This window comes from Chaetodon auriga, chromosome 2 (assembly GCF_051107435.1).
Source record: "Chaetodon auriga isolate fChaAug3 chromosome 2, fChaAug3.hap1, whole genome shotgun sequence".
Classification (NCBI taxonomy): domain Eukaryota; kingdom Metazoa; phylum Chordata; class Actinopteri; order Chaetodontiformes; family Chaetodontidae; genus Chaetodon; species Chaetodon auriga.
Window position 1 is genome coordinate 20,302,560 of NC_135075.1, and position 14,866 is coordinate 20,317,425.

The 14,866-nt window shown below is 40.7% G+C and overlaps 1 protein-coding gene across 1 annotated transcript; it reads right to left on the minus strand.

The window, feature by feature from the left end:
• Positions 1-5,513: 5,513 nt before the first annotated feature.
• On the minus strand, positions 5,514-11,617 carry alas1 (aminolevulinate, delta-, synthase 1). Its single transcript, XM_076739823.1, has 11 exons — positions 11,409-11,617; positions 9,883-10,132; positions 9,524-9,706; positions 9,277-9,423; positions 8,828-9,047; positions 7,870-8,054; positions 7,537-7,716; positions 7,130-7,294; positions 6,324-6,592; positions 6,010-6,172; positions 5,514-5,842 (listed from the first exon to the last, which is right to left on the minus strand). Exons 2-11 carry the CDS (start codon positions 10,097-10,099, stop codon positions 5,682-5,684), a joined length of 1,890 nt encoding a protein of 629 aa, XP_076595938.1. The 5' UTR covers positions 10,100-10,132; positions 11,409-11,617; the 3' UTR covers positions 5,514-5,681.
• Between the last annotated feature and the right edge of the window lie 3,249 nt (positions 11,618-14,866).

A 14,866-nucleotide genomic window follows, 5' to 3' on the forward strand; every position in this document is an offset into this window, starting at 1 on the left:
ACAGGACATCTGGAGGGATTTACATCAGTAGCCAGCATTTGTCATTTTGGGTACTTTAACTGAGATGGGAAGTCTTCATTATGGCTCTCTGGGGATTTTTTTGTAAATTCTTTTGTCATTCTCTGCTGCTCTGTTGCAAGAACAGACGTGTTTCTTTTCTTGTGATCCTTTTCACCGCAGCAGAGGCACAACAGTCAGTGTAGTAACTGCTTGTCCTTGGTTGTCAACGTATTGATACAGGGAGGAATCTGTAAGTGTTCCAGTGTGACTGTCTGATCTAAAGTAGTCAATGACATTTACATAGTTTGCTGCCTTTCGTCTTATTTTTGATTTGTTTTATTATTTTTTTTGGTACTGGTGGGTACTGTATAAGGGTGATGAGTTATAAACATATTGAATGGACCACCATTTTAAAGTATAGATAGAGTTTGTCTTGTAAGTACAATGCCGCAAAATGGGCCACCATTCATGCCATATACAGTATAATAACTGCTGAACAGCAATCACGGTAATTTTACTGTATATGTCCCACCAGTAAGTCACTTGTTCTTAAGAGATCAGTCTATATGCATATGTTTGCATACACCTCATACAGACACATGCACTGTTTACTGTGTAGACTCGCTGAACTAGTCACATGGTACCATTCCAGGAGGCCCCAAGGACGTGCAGTTATCAGGACCCTGATAGCTGCAGCAAGGCAAATATCAAGGTCAGTGTTACAGGCAACCAAAGCATGAGGATAAGACAGTCATTCCAATTTCAATAACTAGTTTCATTAAGCTGCGTTCATGAGCTAGTGTTACACTGAGACAGAATCCACAGCCATTTTGCCAATGTTATTTCAAAGCCTGTCTTTGAATCCTGAAAAGCAGAAATGATACTCAGTTTGTGCATCACTTTTAGTTTGAGTTGACGTTGAAGCTGTCTGACTCTCTGAACAGCACGTACATCCTGTTCTTTAAAAAATAAATAAATAAATAAATAAATAAAATAAAATAAAATAAAAAACATAAAAAGAAGCTATCTTTAAACATTGGAGAGCAAAGGACACCGAGCCCAATAAAGTAACACCTCCATCTGTTCTAATTCTTAGACAGCAGGTAGAACGCAGAGGGGTGAAATGATCGGCTTCACTTCAAAGAAAATGAATCTTGGAAGATGACGCCGCAATTCTGATTCTAAAGGGATGTATTGTTTCCCAAAGCCAGCTGCAACACGGGCATCTCCCTGAAAACACAGAGGAATGTTTAAAACTTTGAAATCCAAGACACATGATGACAAGGACTTGGAGATTTTCATAAGTACAAAACATTGTGATGTGTGCTCACATGTGTTTGCAGGATATATGTGACTGTGGCTGTTTAACCAGCAAACTGTCATTTGTTTGTCTCTATACACGTTGCTATCCATGTAATGAGGAAGTGACCTTTTTGAAAGAGATAAAGCTCTAACACACACTGGCCTTCAGTCCCCCTGGCTACTAGGAAGATCCCCTAGGCAAGCCGGAAAAAATGACTAAGATAAGCACAGTCTGCCTTTTAATAACATTCTTGTCTCTTGTCTCTCACCGCTCAGCTATATTACAATCCATCTTTTTGCTCCACATTAGTTTCCAGGATTGGGCCTCACCAACTAGTTGTAAGTCCACTGCTCAGTGTGTGTGTAGCTAGCTAGTTTTGTACTGGAGATTAAAGCGTGTTACACTATTAAATCTTAATGTCTTAGTGGGTGAAAACCATAATAATGTGAACAAAAGGAACTAGAAAATATTTGTAGTGCTCTTCAATCAAAGGAGTAGTCACTGTAGTGTCACTAGCTAACATAACTTCCAAATATAACAATTTCAGGAGGCCAGATGATATATTAAACTTATATTAAACAGCCAGTCCTTTGTGAATGTTGGTATGACATGTTTTAGGTACATATCTCCATCCATGAAGGAATGTGTGTATTTCAGAGATAGCAGTTTAGAGTGAGTTGAAAATATCCAATTAGGCTAATGTTACTTAGCTATTTGGTTTGCTATTTGAGGTGTGTTATTTGTGGAAATGTCGATTTAAAGGCTCAGTTTACATTCTTATTAAGTGTCAAGTCAGATGTGTTGTTCCATGTCCTCTTTTCTTCATCAATCCCATCGAGTCACTCTATTTTAGCAAGTTAACGTTAGCTTTGTCATTTGGTTCCGTTAGCTAGCAACAGTTAGCACGACAGTTAGCATCTGTCTGTAAACATTTAGTAATATCTACTCTCTGCATAGATTGTGCATTACAGAGCTCACAAGCTTTAATTTAGTGATGTCCAAGTCTCGACTCAGTACACATTTACATTATGACTATGCTAATTTGCTAATTTTGAAGTTTGTGAATGTTGAAACTGTCTCCTGCTTCATCTTACCCTGCAGTCAAAACAATGAAACTGTGTGTCTGAAACCTCAGGCAACACTTATTACTTCTTCAAAAATGTTGACTGAACTGATTAAGTTTCGAACAGACCCTTAATGTTTCCTATAACCATGACGGATATCCTTTTAAGTTCACAGCAGCCTGGTTCCCCACAGCGGGATTTCCAAAGTGTTGTTACCAAGCTGAGAAGATGAATCATTTAATGTGGGAAGTATCTGACTCTTTCAACCTCCACTGTGCGTCTGCTGCAGGTTTCTGTTGCTCAATGCATTTGCCTGGACCCTGAGAGTTTGGCAGCCATGCAGGAATCATTTGTCATGGAAATGGTGGATAAGGATGAAGCACATGCAGCTATCCAGTGGGGTCAGGGAGGTCACCGTCAAACCAAACACCAAACTCTCTCTCATACACACACGCACACACACAATATTCTCAATCAAGCTCAGAAAAGTTCTGCACCTCAGAGTTAATCATCATTCACATTGATTTTCAAAACTCTTCGGACAGTCCAGTCTTCACCAGCCTGCAGCCTCTGCACAGCAGTTACTCTAACTTCTGGAACGCTCTGTCCATGTCCACATGCTGTACCAAGATCTTCTGTGGCGTCAGATTTGTGTTGAAATAAAGTTAATTCAACAAGGACAATGGAGGCTCATTGAGTTATTCTGTTATTCATGAGAAGTACAAGTTTTTCCATATCAAACACTAGCAACTAATACTACAATGTTTTTTATAGTTTACATATTGTTTTTTTTCACTTAGCTTAAACCAAGATTCTGTTATTTCTTTCTTGCCGTTTTCTATTTAATTCCATGAGCACAAAATGAAACAGAAGAATCCTTTTGCATGCCTGATCCATTACTGGTAATCTTCTGCAGATATGTCCACACATCCACCATGAGGATGGTGGTCATAAACTTTCTACCTTGATAAGGCAAATAAGTCCTCTATGAGCTGCACATGTCTTTCATAGAGGCCACCGTTGTATGTCCAAATTAAGAGTTTATGCATTTTTATTTTTTGTATTTCTTTTTAGATGTTACAGAATGTACAAGTCGTTCTAATTTACGGTCACTTTGTGTTCAGTTTTGAACGTAAAGTTAATAGTTTTCACAGCAGTATGTAGACATGCAAAATGGAATGTAAGTACAAGGAGTTTTGGTGGCAGTGGAGTGTGATAGAGAAAGCAGATCAACTTCAAAATGCGGGCATTTGCACATGTGGGTATATTTACGTGCGTGTGTGTGTGTGTGTGTGTGTGTGTGTGTGTGTGTGTGAGAGAGAGAGAGAGAGAGAGAGAGAGAGAGTGTTTGCGAATGGAATACATTTTTTCTGCTACACTCATACGAAACATGCTTTTCATGTCTGAATTCAAAATCATGCTCTTGTGTCTCACTACACTTTAAACCGCTCAACCCAAACTCATAGTGACAAAATACCTGACCCTGAAGAGGTTATCTGACCATTTAAACACCTCTTCCTCCTCCTAACCCCAGATAAACTCTCCTCTAAACTCAGTGTACCAAACATTGCATTGCTGTATGTCTTCAGATGTTCTTAGGTAGACAGTGAGGAGGTGCACATGTAGTGGTGGACTGTGCCGAGGTCACTTTATCATGTTTTACCTGCTGATACCAGGCATTTTTTGAACATCTCATTAATAAAATCCTCTAAAAACCAAATGTCAGAGACTTCATATACAGTTTAAATAAAAAAAATCGCAACATAATGATAATAATGTTGTGCTTATGCGGTGATATGACTTCAGTTTAAACATGACTGTGTGCGTGAAGTTACCGATGGGTCATGTATGGTGTGAAGTCAACTCAAAAGTGGAAGTATCTTTATTTACACAAAGCAGTGGCAACATCAGTTCTGTGTAACAGCTAGAAATATTTCTCACTTCCATTTTCAGAGCAGTGCTGCCTCTTGTGAGGCAACGGTGGCTTTTACAACACCTGACCACTCAAGAAACAGTTCAAATTGATAAACCGTCCATGCAAGGCTGTGATCAGAGCCATGAAAACAACTTACGGTACATGATTTAAGTGTGGTGCAGCATGTGTGCGTGGGGCTGAAGCAGTTCCACGTCAAATCCGCGACCACAGTAAACATGAGCCGTCTGTGGTGCCACACAGTCTGAGGCTTATGTGGAAGTTGAGCGTTTGTTATGTGTTCTGACCATTGTGACCTCTTTTATGTTGTGATTGTGAGTCACCTCAAGTGTCACAGCAACATTTGATGTAATCTCCATCTGAATTTATGGGACAGTGGGTTAGTAGGACTCCCTGACACACACAAAGATGACGGCTGATAAAATGGTGCAATCTGTTATTCTGTTATCACTGAATTCTACTATATTTTAGGTGATTATAAAATCCACAAAACTGCATATTCATATTTCATTTTTCTAATATGCCTCCTGAAGATCAATGCACATTGAAACAGGACTTTTAGTCTAATCATTTGTTCAAATAGAGAACACGTAAAACCTAACAACTAACACACACAACTAGTAAGCTGACTAGTTTCGTTGTACGTGAGCTTCAGTGGCAGCATTGTCTCTCCCTAATGACTGACAGGATCAAACTTAAGTATCTTTGTCAATGTCTTTCATTCTTAACAAGCTTAAGCAGGCCAGTGGATCTGAATAATTAGGTTACTCACACAGCTGCCAGGAGAAAAGAGATTTAACCTTTTCAGGTCAATTGTTGACACCCATTTCGAAGCTTTACGAAAGCTCCCAGTAAACGCTCTGCCTCTGAGCATCAGCAGCACGTAATTAAATGTCACTTATCTGCCTTCTCAGGACAACAAAATAATGTGGCATCTGTCAGCCGAAGTCATTCAGTGAATATGATTTGGCTTGTTTTCACACCACCAGCCCATTTCAGAAAATGTGCTTCAGTAGTTAAGCTCATGTTTGCTCTATCACTACTGCAGGACGACAGTGCTGAATAAAAGCAGTCTTTTTTGTGGAAGGCAGGTTTTATGTGTATGGAAGTGCGGATTCTCATCTTATTCATGGTTCCTTATGAAATTAGCAGATCTCATCTCTGCTTTATAAAACTCCCAAAGGAAATACCAGACAAACCAACACCACCAGTCTTTCTTTCTCATATTTTATTGAGAGCATATAGAACATTTTACTGTAGAATACTTTAAATAATATATGTAGGAGAACTTATCAAAGATAATTAATACATTCTATGACAGTGACAGGGAATGGGCATTGAGCGTATATGTGCCATCTCGAGCCAGGTGTAGTGATTAGTGTTATGCGCGGGCTGAGATTGGGTGGCTGAGGCCATGGAAGTAAGACTTTTCTCTCTCGCACATCAGCTCAAAGTGCAGCGGCTGCTGGCAGAAGGTGCACTCTGCTGATGAGTGAGGCTTCAGCTCCAGGCCCACCTCCTTCCATGTGTGCACCAGCTTCTCTGCAGAGGGAAAACAGGAGAAAGAGGAGGTCAAGTTAACTTGTCTACATCTCCAACACAAATGACGGGAAAGTTTAATCTCTGACAGAGTGAATTTACATTTTAACTGAATTTATACGATACTACTACTACTACTACTGTGTAACAAGACTATGAGATCTTCTTACCAACAAAGTATTTCATCATCTCAGGGGTGTGGTGAGGTGTTGGGGCGATACGCAGAAGCTCTTGTCCCTTCGCAACGGTGGGGTAGTTGATGGCCTGCACGTAGATGTTATGGCGACTCATCATGATGTCACACACCTCTGTGTTTTTCAAAGCATTTGATACCTAGAAATAACAAAGAGACATTCACAGCCATTACAATGGAGGCATTGTGGAGACAGATTAAGGACTACTTAGTATGCTGTTGATTGTAATGTGGTTGGGTGGTTTGTATCATATTTCATGTCATTAGGCCATGAACTGAACTCTAAATTACCCGGAGTGGGATGATGTGGCTGGGGCAGTGCACCACCGGCAGTCCGGAGTTCATCAGCATTTGTCTGAGCAGCTTGACGTTGCGCTGGTGCTTGCGCCTCAGTGTACGGCCCTCTTCACCTTTCAGAATCTGGATCGACTCCCTGGCTCCGGCCAACAGCATTGGTGGCAAAGACGTGGTGAAGATGAAACCAGCAGCAAAGGAACGCACCGTGTCCACCAGGGCGGTGGTACTCGCGATGTAGCCGCCCACACAGCCGAAGGCCTTGCCTGGCGGAGGACATGACACATAGGTGATTGTTCTTTAATTTGGCTCCTTTAAACATAAATTTTTGTTTAAAAAAAGTCACTACAGCCATGGATGCAAAACCCTCGCGCTCTAATCTCAAAAACCGGATTATCCTGAAATGGCAGCGGCAGGGGTACGGGGGCTGTAGAGCTCGGAGATAGAAATAAGCGGCCCCACAGCTTGACGGTGACACACAGACACAGGGAGTAATTCAATAAGAGCGCAACAAGAGCCCACAGTCTCCTAGCAACAACAGAGCTGCTTCTTTCAGCCCTCTGGCATATTGTGTGACACAGATGAGGCCAGATCCTGAACATTACAACAAAACAGAGAGCTACGAGTTTCCCACTAGCTGGGAGTTGTTTCATAAAAATAAAATAAAAATACAGCAGACTATAAATGGATAAGGATAATGACACAAGTGGCCTTTTATGTGAACTATAAATGGTTCACAAGGCTTCATAGTCAAAACACTTCGTAGAGTATCATCAGTCATTTGTTTTAGATTCTATACTGACCTAGTGTCCCTGAGACGATATCCATCTTGTGCATGATGCCATCCCTGTCTCCGATGCCCCCACCTCTGGCGCCATAGAGACCCACGGCATGAACCTCGTCTACAAAGGTGATGGCGCCAAACTCGTGGGCCACGTCGCACATTTCCTCCAGCGGACACACAGCACCTGTTTAACAGAAAGATGGATCGAAAAAGTTTTGCAATTAGCCAAAGCACAAGCACAAAATAGGTCATTTCAGTCTAACCAAACATCTGTTGACTACATTTCCTTTGCTAGACCACTGTTAAATATGAAGTGCTGGTTCTTGTGCAAGCAAACATGTAGCTGGCATTCTTGCAAACTCAGTGACTCACAACATTGCCTTTTCTAAATGCTTGAAAAAACAATGGGGATCGTCCCAAACTAACCATCCATGGAATGGACAGTCTCAAAGGCTACGATCTTCGGTTTTGTGGGGTCTCCCTTCTGTAGAAGCTCTCGGAGATGAGCGGTGTCATTGTGGCGGAATATGAACTTCTTAACGCCACTGTTCTTGATACCCTGAATCATTGAGGCGTGGTTGCCGGCATCAGAGTAGATCTCACAACCTGAAACAGAGGAAAGAGAGGAAGTGAGAATAAGAGCTGTTTAAAACTGAATTTGCATCATATTTAATCCACTGAATGCATGAATGTCAATGACTGACAAGAAGAACATTAATGTTAGATTTATTGTAAATGTATAGAAGTTTATTTGCTTACCAGGCAGCATCTTGGCGAGGGTGAAGAGGGTGGAGTCATTGGCAACAAAGCAGGAGGTGAAGAGCAGCGCAGCGTCCTTGTTGTGAAGGTCAGCCAGTTCTTGCTCCAATTCCACATGGAATTTACTGGTCCCAGAGATGTTCCTGGTGCCTCCTGCACCCGAGCCATGCTTTCGTAAAGTATCTCTGGAAACCGCGGATGAGAGAGACAAAAAAAAGTTTTATCTTGCCGGTTTTTTGAAGCTGCATGGCAAACTTAGCCAAGGCTACGTTATCAGCTGTCCAGCGAAAGCAATGTGGTGTATTATCATAAATAATGGTGGGCTATATGAGTCGACTGCACGGTACCCTACATCCAAGTAGACTGTACATATATAAATTAGCTATTATATTTATGCAGAGGCTGGGGTTATTGAAAAATATGTATATTTTGCAATGCATTGGCTCCAATTAACAAAGAGCCCACCAGGAAAACTCCCAGTGCTCCAGGTGGCTAATCAGGCACTGCACTTATGACAGACATGGCCTCTCTGGATTCCAAGTGACGCTAATCTGTCGTAGCAACTGAGAGCTTTAATCTCTGTGTTTCGAGGTGTTACTACTGCACAGGGAATAAGAGAGCTGCACGGGCGCGTTCAAACAAGCTTATAGAAAAGAAGAAAAACATCCCATCTCACTGGGCCCCACTGAGGTTTAGATGTGAACTATGACCAACCAACACTCCACACCCACACAAACAATGAACTGGATCACTCATGGGTATCAGGTTGTATTCAATTATAATGTGCTGTGTCTCAACTTTTCTCAGTTTGTCTCTCTCTTGCATCAACAGGAGACGTAGACAGCCAAGAAAAATATTTTTCTTCTCACATGTAAACATGTCTAGACCCAAGGGACTGGATTAAGGGTCTATTTTTTTCCTACACTACACTCACATAAACAACTCCTGCAATACTCACATAATGGATTGCATGACCCGTGGGTGCCGACTCATGCCCAGGTAGTCATTGCTGCACCAAACGGACACCTCCTTCTTTTCCTCCGAGGAGCCCGTGAAGTCAGTGGCCATGGGGAACTCGTCGGCTAGACGATTCACAGTCTTAAACACACGATATGTGTGGTCACTCTTCTTCTCGACTATCTTCTTCTCAAGAAAGTCATCGTAGTGGAAGCAGGACACTGTAACAGAGGAGGAAGCCAAAGCTTGCTTAATGTGGCTGGCTGTGTGACGGATGAAGCAGCGGTTAACGTGATGAAAGTCTTGGCTCATCTTACTCAAAAAGCCCAAAACATACTAACTTCAAAATGACTAATTAGTAACTAAAAAACTCTGCCATTTAAATTAGTGTGGCAATTCTTTGTCAGTACTTTTGTGAATAATTTGTCAGAGTGCACAAATTAAACTTACTACTTCCTGGCAGGTTATCCTGCAGCAAGTGGGAGACTTTCTCAGGTCGTTGTTTCAGGAGAGTTTTCATTAGATTAATTTGCTCATCTCCACTTCCCTTAATGACACTGGCCAAGGTCGGCTTCTTCAACTGGGCAGGGGTCACTTCTAAAAAAGATCAAGAGAGGACAAAAAGGATATAGTACCAAATCATGTACAAAACGATGGGTCAAAGCAAGTGTCTAATCAACCTCTAAACAACTCCTACCTTTCTGGACAGTGCGGACTTCCTGGACGTCCTCTTGGAACTCCATGCCGACCTGGCGGACCACACTGCTGTTCTTCTGTCCCATCTCAGCAGCCAGGAAAGGGCATTTGGAGGCCACCGTCTGGCCTGAGGGCGGCATAGGGTGGCCAATAGGCAGCTTGGGCTCCCCTTGCTGTTTGGGGCCTGCAAATGGACAAAAAAGGTTTTAGATCATTATTAACAATCTATAAGCAATATCATAAACAGCAATAATTCAGTAAATCATTACATCAACTGGGACATTTCACTTGAAATAAAGCGGCATCAGTGTTAACTAGGCTAAATAAAAAATTTATCTACTCCTTCTTTGTCACCCTCACCTTTAATGGCAGACACGCTGTCCTCAGTGTTCTGGTGGGAGGAAGAAGAGGAGTAGGAGCAGAGGGCCCGTGCCATTGATGGAGCCATGGGTTTAGAGGCCAACTCCATCATGATGGGGCATCGCTGGGCGTACGCCAACAGAGACTTCTTGGTCTGCTGGAGGAAGGCTTGGGGCACGCGAGCCACGAATGGACAGCGGCGCAATATCAGATCCATGGTCAGCAGCTGTGATGATGATTGTCCAGAGGTCTGAAGGAGACAGTAGACACTTAAATGAAACGTTCATGTGCTGCAAAAACCTGTTTTGCAATAATGTTTGCTTAAAGGCACAGTACATTCAAAACTACAAAGGACACTTTTCTCCAGTTAATTCAAACAATTTCATTTGTCATTTACCCATAATAACTCAATAACAATGCACATATTTAAATAAAGCTTCTTCTTGCATGCAGGGAAGACAGACTCAAACTGTTCCCCATGAAACTGTTCACATCAAGGTCAGCGGATTATTAAAACATTTTATAACTATCATTCATCTGAGAGGGAGAGATTACGCTCTAATGAAAAGGAAAGAATGGTGAATTATTCTTCATGGTGAACCACTCCTTGAACAATAAACAAAATCAAGACAAGAAATTCTTCGCACAGGGTCAACGCAAAATGTCAATGCCTATTTTTAGATGGGTGGCTAAAAGCTCCAGAGCATTTCCAATAAGTGCAATGGTCATGTCATTGTAATAAACAAACAATAAAAAAATCTCAATGAGATAAACCGGTCTTTGCGTCATACCCTTCCCCCTGTTGAAACCAGATCTAAACATTCCTCGACAGGGTCATCACTCCCACACTTGCCTCCCTTAAAGTTCGGGAAAAAGGGATTAGAGGGAGAAAAACGCGCATACATAAGTGTAACTATTTTTATTTATACATAGGAGTCAATGAGCTACCTAAACAGTCTGTCGTGGTGAGAGTCTCAATCACATTTTGGTTCTCTCTTATAATCAACCCGTGAGTCCTTCCATGCACGCGGAGGCAACGCCGGTGTCACACTGTATGCTCTCAGATTTGGTACCGTGATTTGACATTCCGGTATCTTGATTACACTTCCAACATCAGGACACAAACACTGTTGCTGACGCGAGCATCTAGCTATTGTTATCTACATTACAAGCACGACGATTTTAGATACATTCAATCGTTTGGCAAGCGCTCACGAGCCCCTCAAGTGGCGTTACGTGATGACTCGCGGCGCGAGGTATGTAATAGTTACTGCTTTCTAATCATTAAGAGAGCACGAGTCACGACTTGTCTGTCTCGATCGTTGGTAGTGACAGAATCGGTTACGATATCCGCGTTACGGGGAAACCTTGTAAACAAAGACAAGTCTTAATTAACTGTGTGAGTCTTAACCACCTTAGTAGTACCGCTCGTGCTCCTTGCCGGTGACCGAGCTTAACGTTAGCTACGATGCTAACATTAGCTAAGGAGCAACAACTACAAGATAATGACAAAATAAGACACTTACCTCGTCAAAAATTCACGGCGTAATGCTCTTAACAGGCGTGTGGTGGACAGGAAAATAGCAGCGAAGCTACTCTAACGCGACACTCCGACAAAATTACTCGTTTTCAGAAGAGGAAGAGAGGCGACTTCTCCGTTATCCTGCACTGAGGACGAACGAAAAGGGCGAGGACGCGCTTCTGCTTATAAGAGCCTTACACCATGGCCGATGGCGACTGGAAGTCTCGCGATATCTTGTTTGTGTATGCCTAAGGTCATTCCAGTCAGTGAGATTCGTTTGAGTCACGCATGTAATCAAACATTCATCTCAAGTAGGGCATTTTCTCTGTATTTAATATATATTTGGCTTTATTTTACACAAATTGCATATAAATCAATCTGTCACATTGTGTGTGTGTGTGTGTGTGTGTGTGTGTGTGTGTGTGTTTGTGTGTGTGTTTGTGTGTGTGTATTTGTGGTTGTGCATATGTACATACGAAGGGTGGGAGGGATGGGTTTTCTCTGTTTTATGTTTTCGTTTAAATGTTTTTAACTGTTGTAAAACATTTTGCGTTGCATTTTATCATGTATGAAAAGTACTATATAAATAAAGTTTGATTTGATTGTTGACATTTTCCGGGATCTGTGAATGCACAAGGAAATTGATGCACGTCTGTCAATTTTATGTTAACAGTGGCATCTCAAACTGCTCTGTTTATGTCTTAACCTTGCTACACAGTTTTGTTTTTTTAAGCATGCAGTTCCTGTCATGCATACCATGAGTTCTTATTTCAGCTCAAGCCTCCACAGAGCAGTTGATGGTTTGGTGTGAGAGATTTCCTGCACACATGTGACCCCTGGTGTTGAAAAAGAGACATTGAAGCAGAGCTGAATCTTGAACTGAGACCTGTACAAAAAGGTCTGATTTATGTGTGAATGTGTAATTAATAGTTATTTGAAATGCAGGAACAAAATGTGCTGTAGGCCTGTAACATTTAATCAATAGGATAAAAACAGAAATTAAAACTTCATAACTTCCTGACATTCATAAACTGTATACATGCTGTTTCATTTTATTTTTTTATATACACCTGCCAGTCAGCAGTCTTGCAATAAATATCTGCATAAATAGTGCTTAGTTTTGTTGATAATGTTTGAGATGTTTTTTTATTTTCATGCAGTCAATCCTCTACTCTCACTGATATAAATAGTGATAAATAAAACATAAACATGCAAAAGCAATGAAATAGTAATCCCTTAGATTATAAACGTTACAACACACGTTTGTATTTGTTAATCACGTTGCCATTGTTTATAGATAGTGTCACATCTTTAGCTTTGACTATGAAAGTGCATGCTAACGAATATAAACCAACAGTGGATTAAAATGCTGTGACATTTGGTGAGCAACTCCAACCCTCATGATTTGAAATCACTGCCCTCCACAAAGCAGAAATGAGAATTTCACACACTCAAAAAACTGCCTCCAAATTGTCATCTGAGATAAATGAACTTTTTAACTAACTAACCATTTGATCTACACTACACATTTGTGTGACATCTGAATCTGTTCACATCAGCTCCTCAGTCTGGAAAGATATGGTGTTTTTCTGCCCTCTACAGATCTCTTTAGGCTCTGACTCTGTTCGATAAAGTTTTACCTGTGGGACTTGTGACATGCTTGGCTTGATTTAAACTGACCAGAACAGCTGAGTTGGACAGAAAGCATCTTTAATTTTTTAGTACAATAAAGGGGGGAACTAATACATATAGACTTAATTATTTTTATTTTTATTAGTCTTTTTGGGACACTAACAAATAATAATAAAAACAATGTTTTGAAGCCACGATGGATGAATTACTGGACACCAGTGGACCTTTAAAAAACAGGTCTTTACATACACTGACACTGAATTTACATGAGTTTACTATTTGCAGGTTACAATAAGCTTTTTTTGAGGGTAGAGTCAAGGACTATGATAGAAACAGTCATATACACTTCAGTTTATTATGTCATTTTATTTTACTGGTGTGCCTGCTTGCTAGTCAACTCCTACCGATATCTTTAGTTTTTTATTTGCACCAGAAAGCTAAATAGATATCAACATAATAGTAACAGGAGGTCTTGTGATCCTTTGCCCATAATACTTAAACATTTTTACTCAAGGAACTTTTTCAATGTAGGATCTTTGCTTGCATTTTCCCCTGCAATGCTGTGATTTTTTCTTAAGTGATTACTTCTTCCCCCACTGAGACCAGACAAGAATGAGATCATGAAGTATGAGAATCTGTGCATCAGCCGCAGCTCCATATAGCATGAAAACCACAGTGGGATCTGTCACTTCCTCTCATGTCTTGGGGCGCAAGTAACTCCTCGCCCACAAATCTTCTCTGAGCCGTGCTTATAAAGTTAGATGAGTGGGTGAAACAGAACGGTGTCACCAGAAGCTATGAGAAATCAATCATGATAATCATCATTCATATTAATTACACTTACACATGAGTTTAATGTCTGAAACAGAAATGTTTGGCTATATTAACGTCAGGGGAAACAAACCAAACTGCCCTCAGCGGCCAGATGCTGGTCTATTTATGGTTTACAGGTTGTTTATCGACCGCACACATTAGTGGGCTCAACTCTCAGCACTCACTCAAGAAAAAGACATGACGGGCGAGTCCTGCGTGTCTGTCTGTTTGAGAGAGTGAAGAACTAAGACGTCTTACCTCATCATTTCCATTGTGCTGTGCTGTCCGCTCTCGCCTGATTATCAGACTGAATTGAAATTCACTGAGAGCAACAACCAAGGTCCCAATTGTAGAGAAGCCCAGAATTGAAATATAGTTTTTCAAGCCTTTATTAATTCATTTTGTCTTGTGCTAACATCGTGCCTGATCCTAAAGAAATGATCATTTTTGCTCTGGAGCCACCTAGAGGTTGAATCCAGCCTTGACTCCAGACCCCCAGGAAGTTGTGATGGACATTTTTCATAAGTTTTCGACTTTTTTTTTTTTTTTTTTTTTTAATACAGGCTTAATGATTAGTTGATCAATTGAAAGCATAAATCATTGGACAAAACGTTAGTCTATAATTAAATCTATGTTGTTGAAAATTGTCGTGAAAATACTCTGCTACAAGTCTTACACTCAAAATCTACTAAAGTGAAAGTACAGAAGTAATTTGGGCAGAATCCTTAAAAAAGTAAAAGTAATCATTAAGTAGAATGGCTCCTTTAGAAGTATTGTATGTACATATGACACTATTTGCAAATAATAAAGTGTTAATCAACATATAAGAAGCATTTTAATTTTGTAGTTGCTAATGTTATACCACACAATTTACTTAAGTAGGCCTACAGTACTTGAGTAAATGTACTTAGTTACCAAAGGTGGAAGAAGTACTCAGATCTTTTTCTTCTTTCTACATTATAATCATGGATGTATTAATGTTTACATCACTTCAATGTTCCAGCTGATAAATGCAAA

What these genes read in the sequence shown, in the direction of transcription:
- alas1 (XM_076739823.1), bottom strand. Translation starts at nt 10,099, where the DNA reads ATGGATCTGATATTGCGCCGCTGTCCATTCGTGGCTCGCGTGCCCCAA. An exon ending in CCTCGCCAAGATGCTGCCTG is followed by an intron (nt 7,717 to 7,869) that starts GTAAGCAAATAA and finishes CCTCTGTTTCAG; the next exon opens with GTTGTGAGATCTACTCTGAT. An exon ending in GATGATGAAATACTTTGTTG is followed by an intron (nt 5,843 to 6,009) that starts GTAAGAAGATCT and finishes TTCCCTCTGCAG; the next exon opens with AGAAGCTGGTGCACACATGG.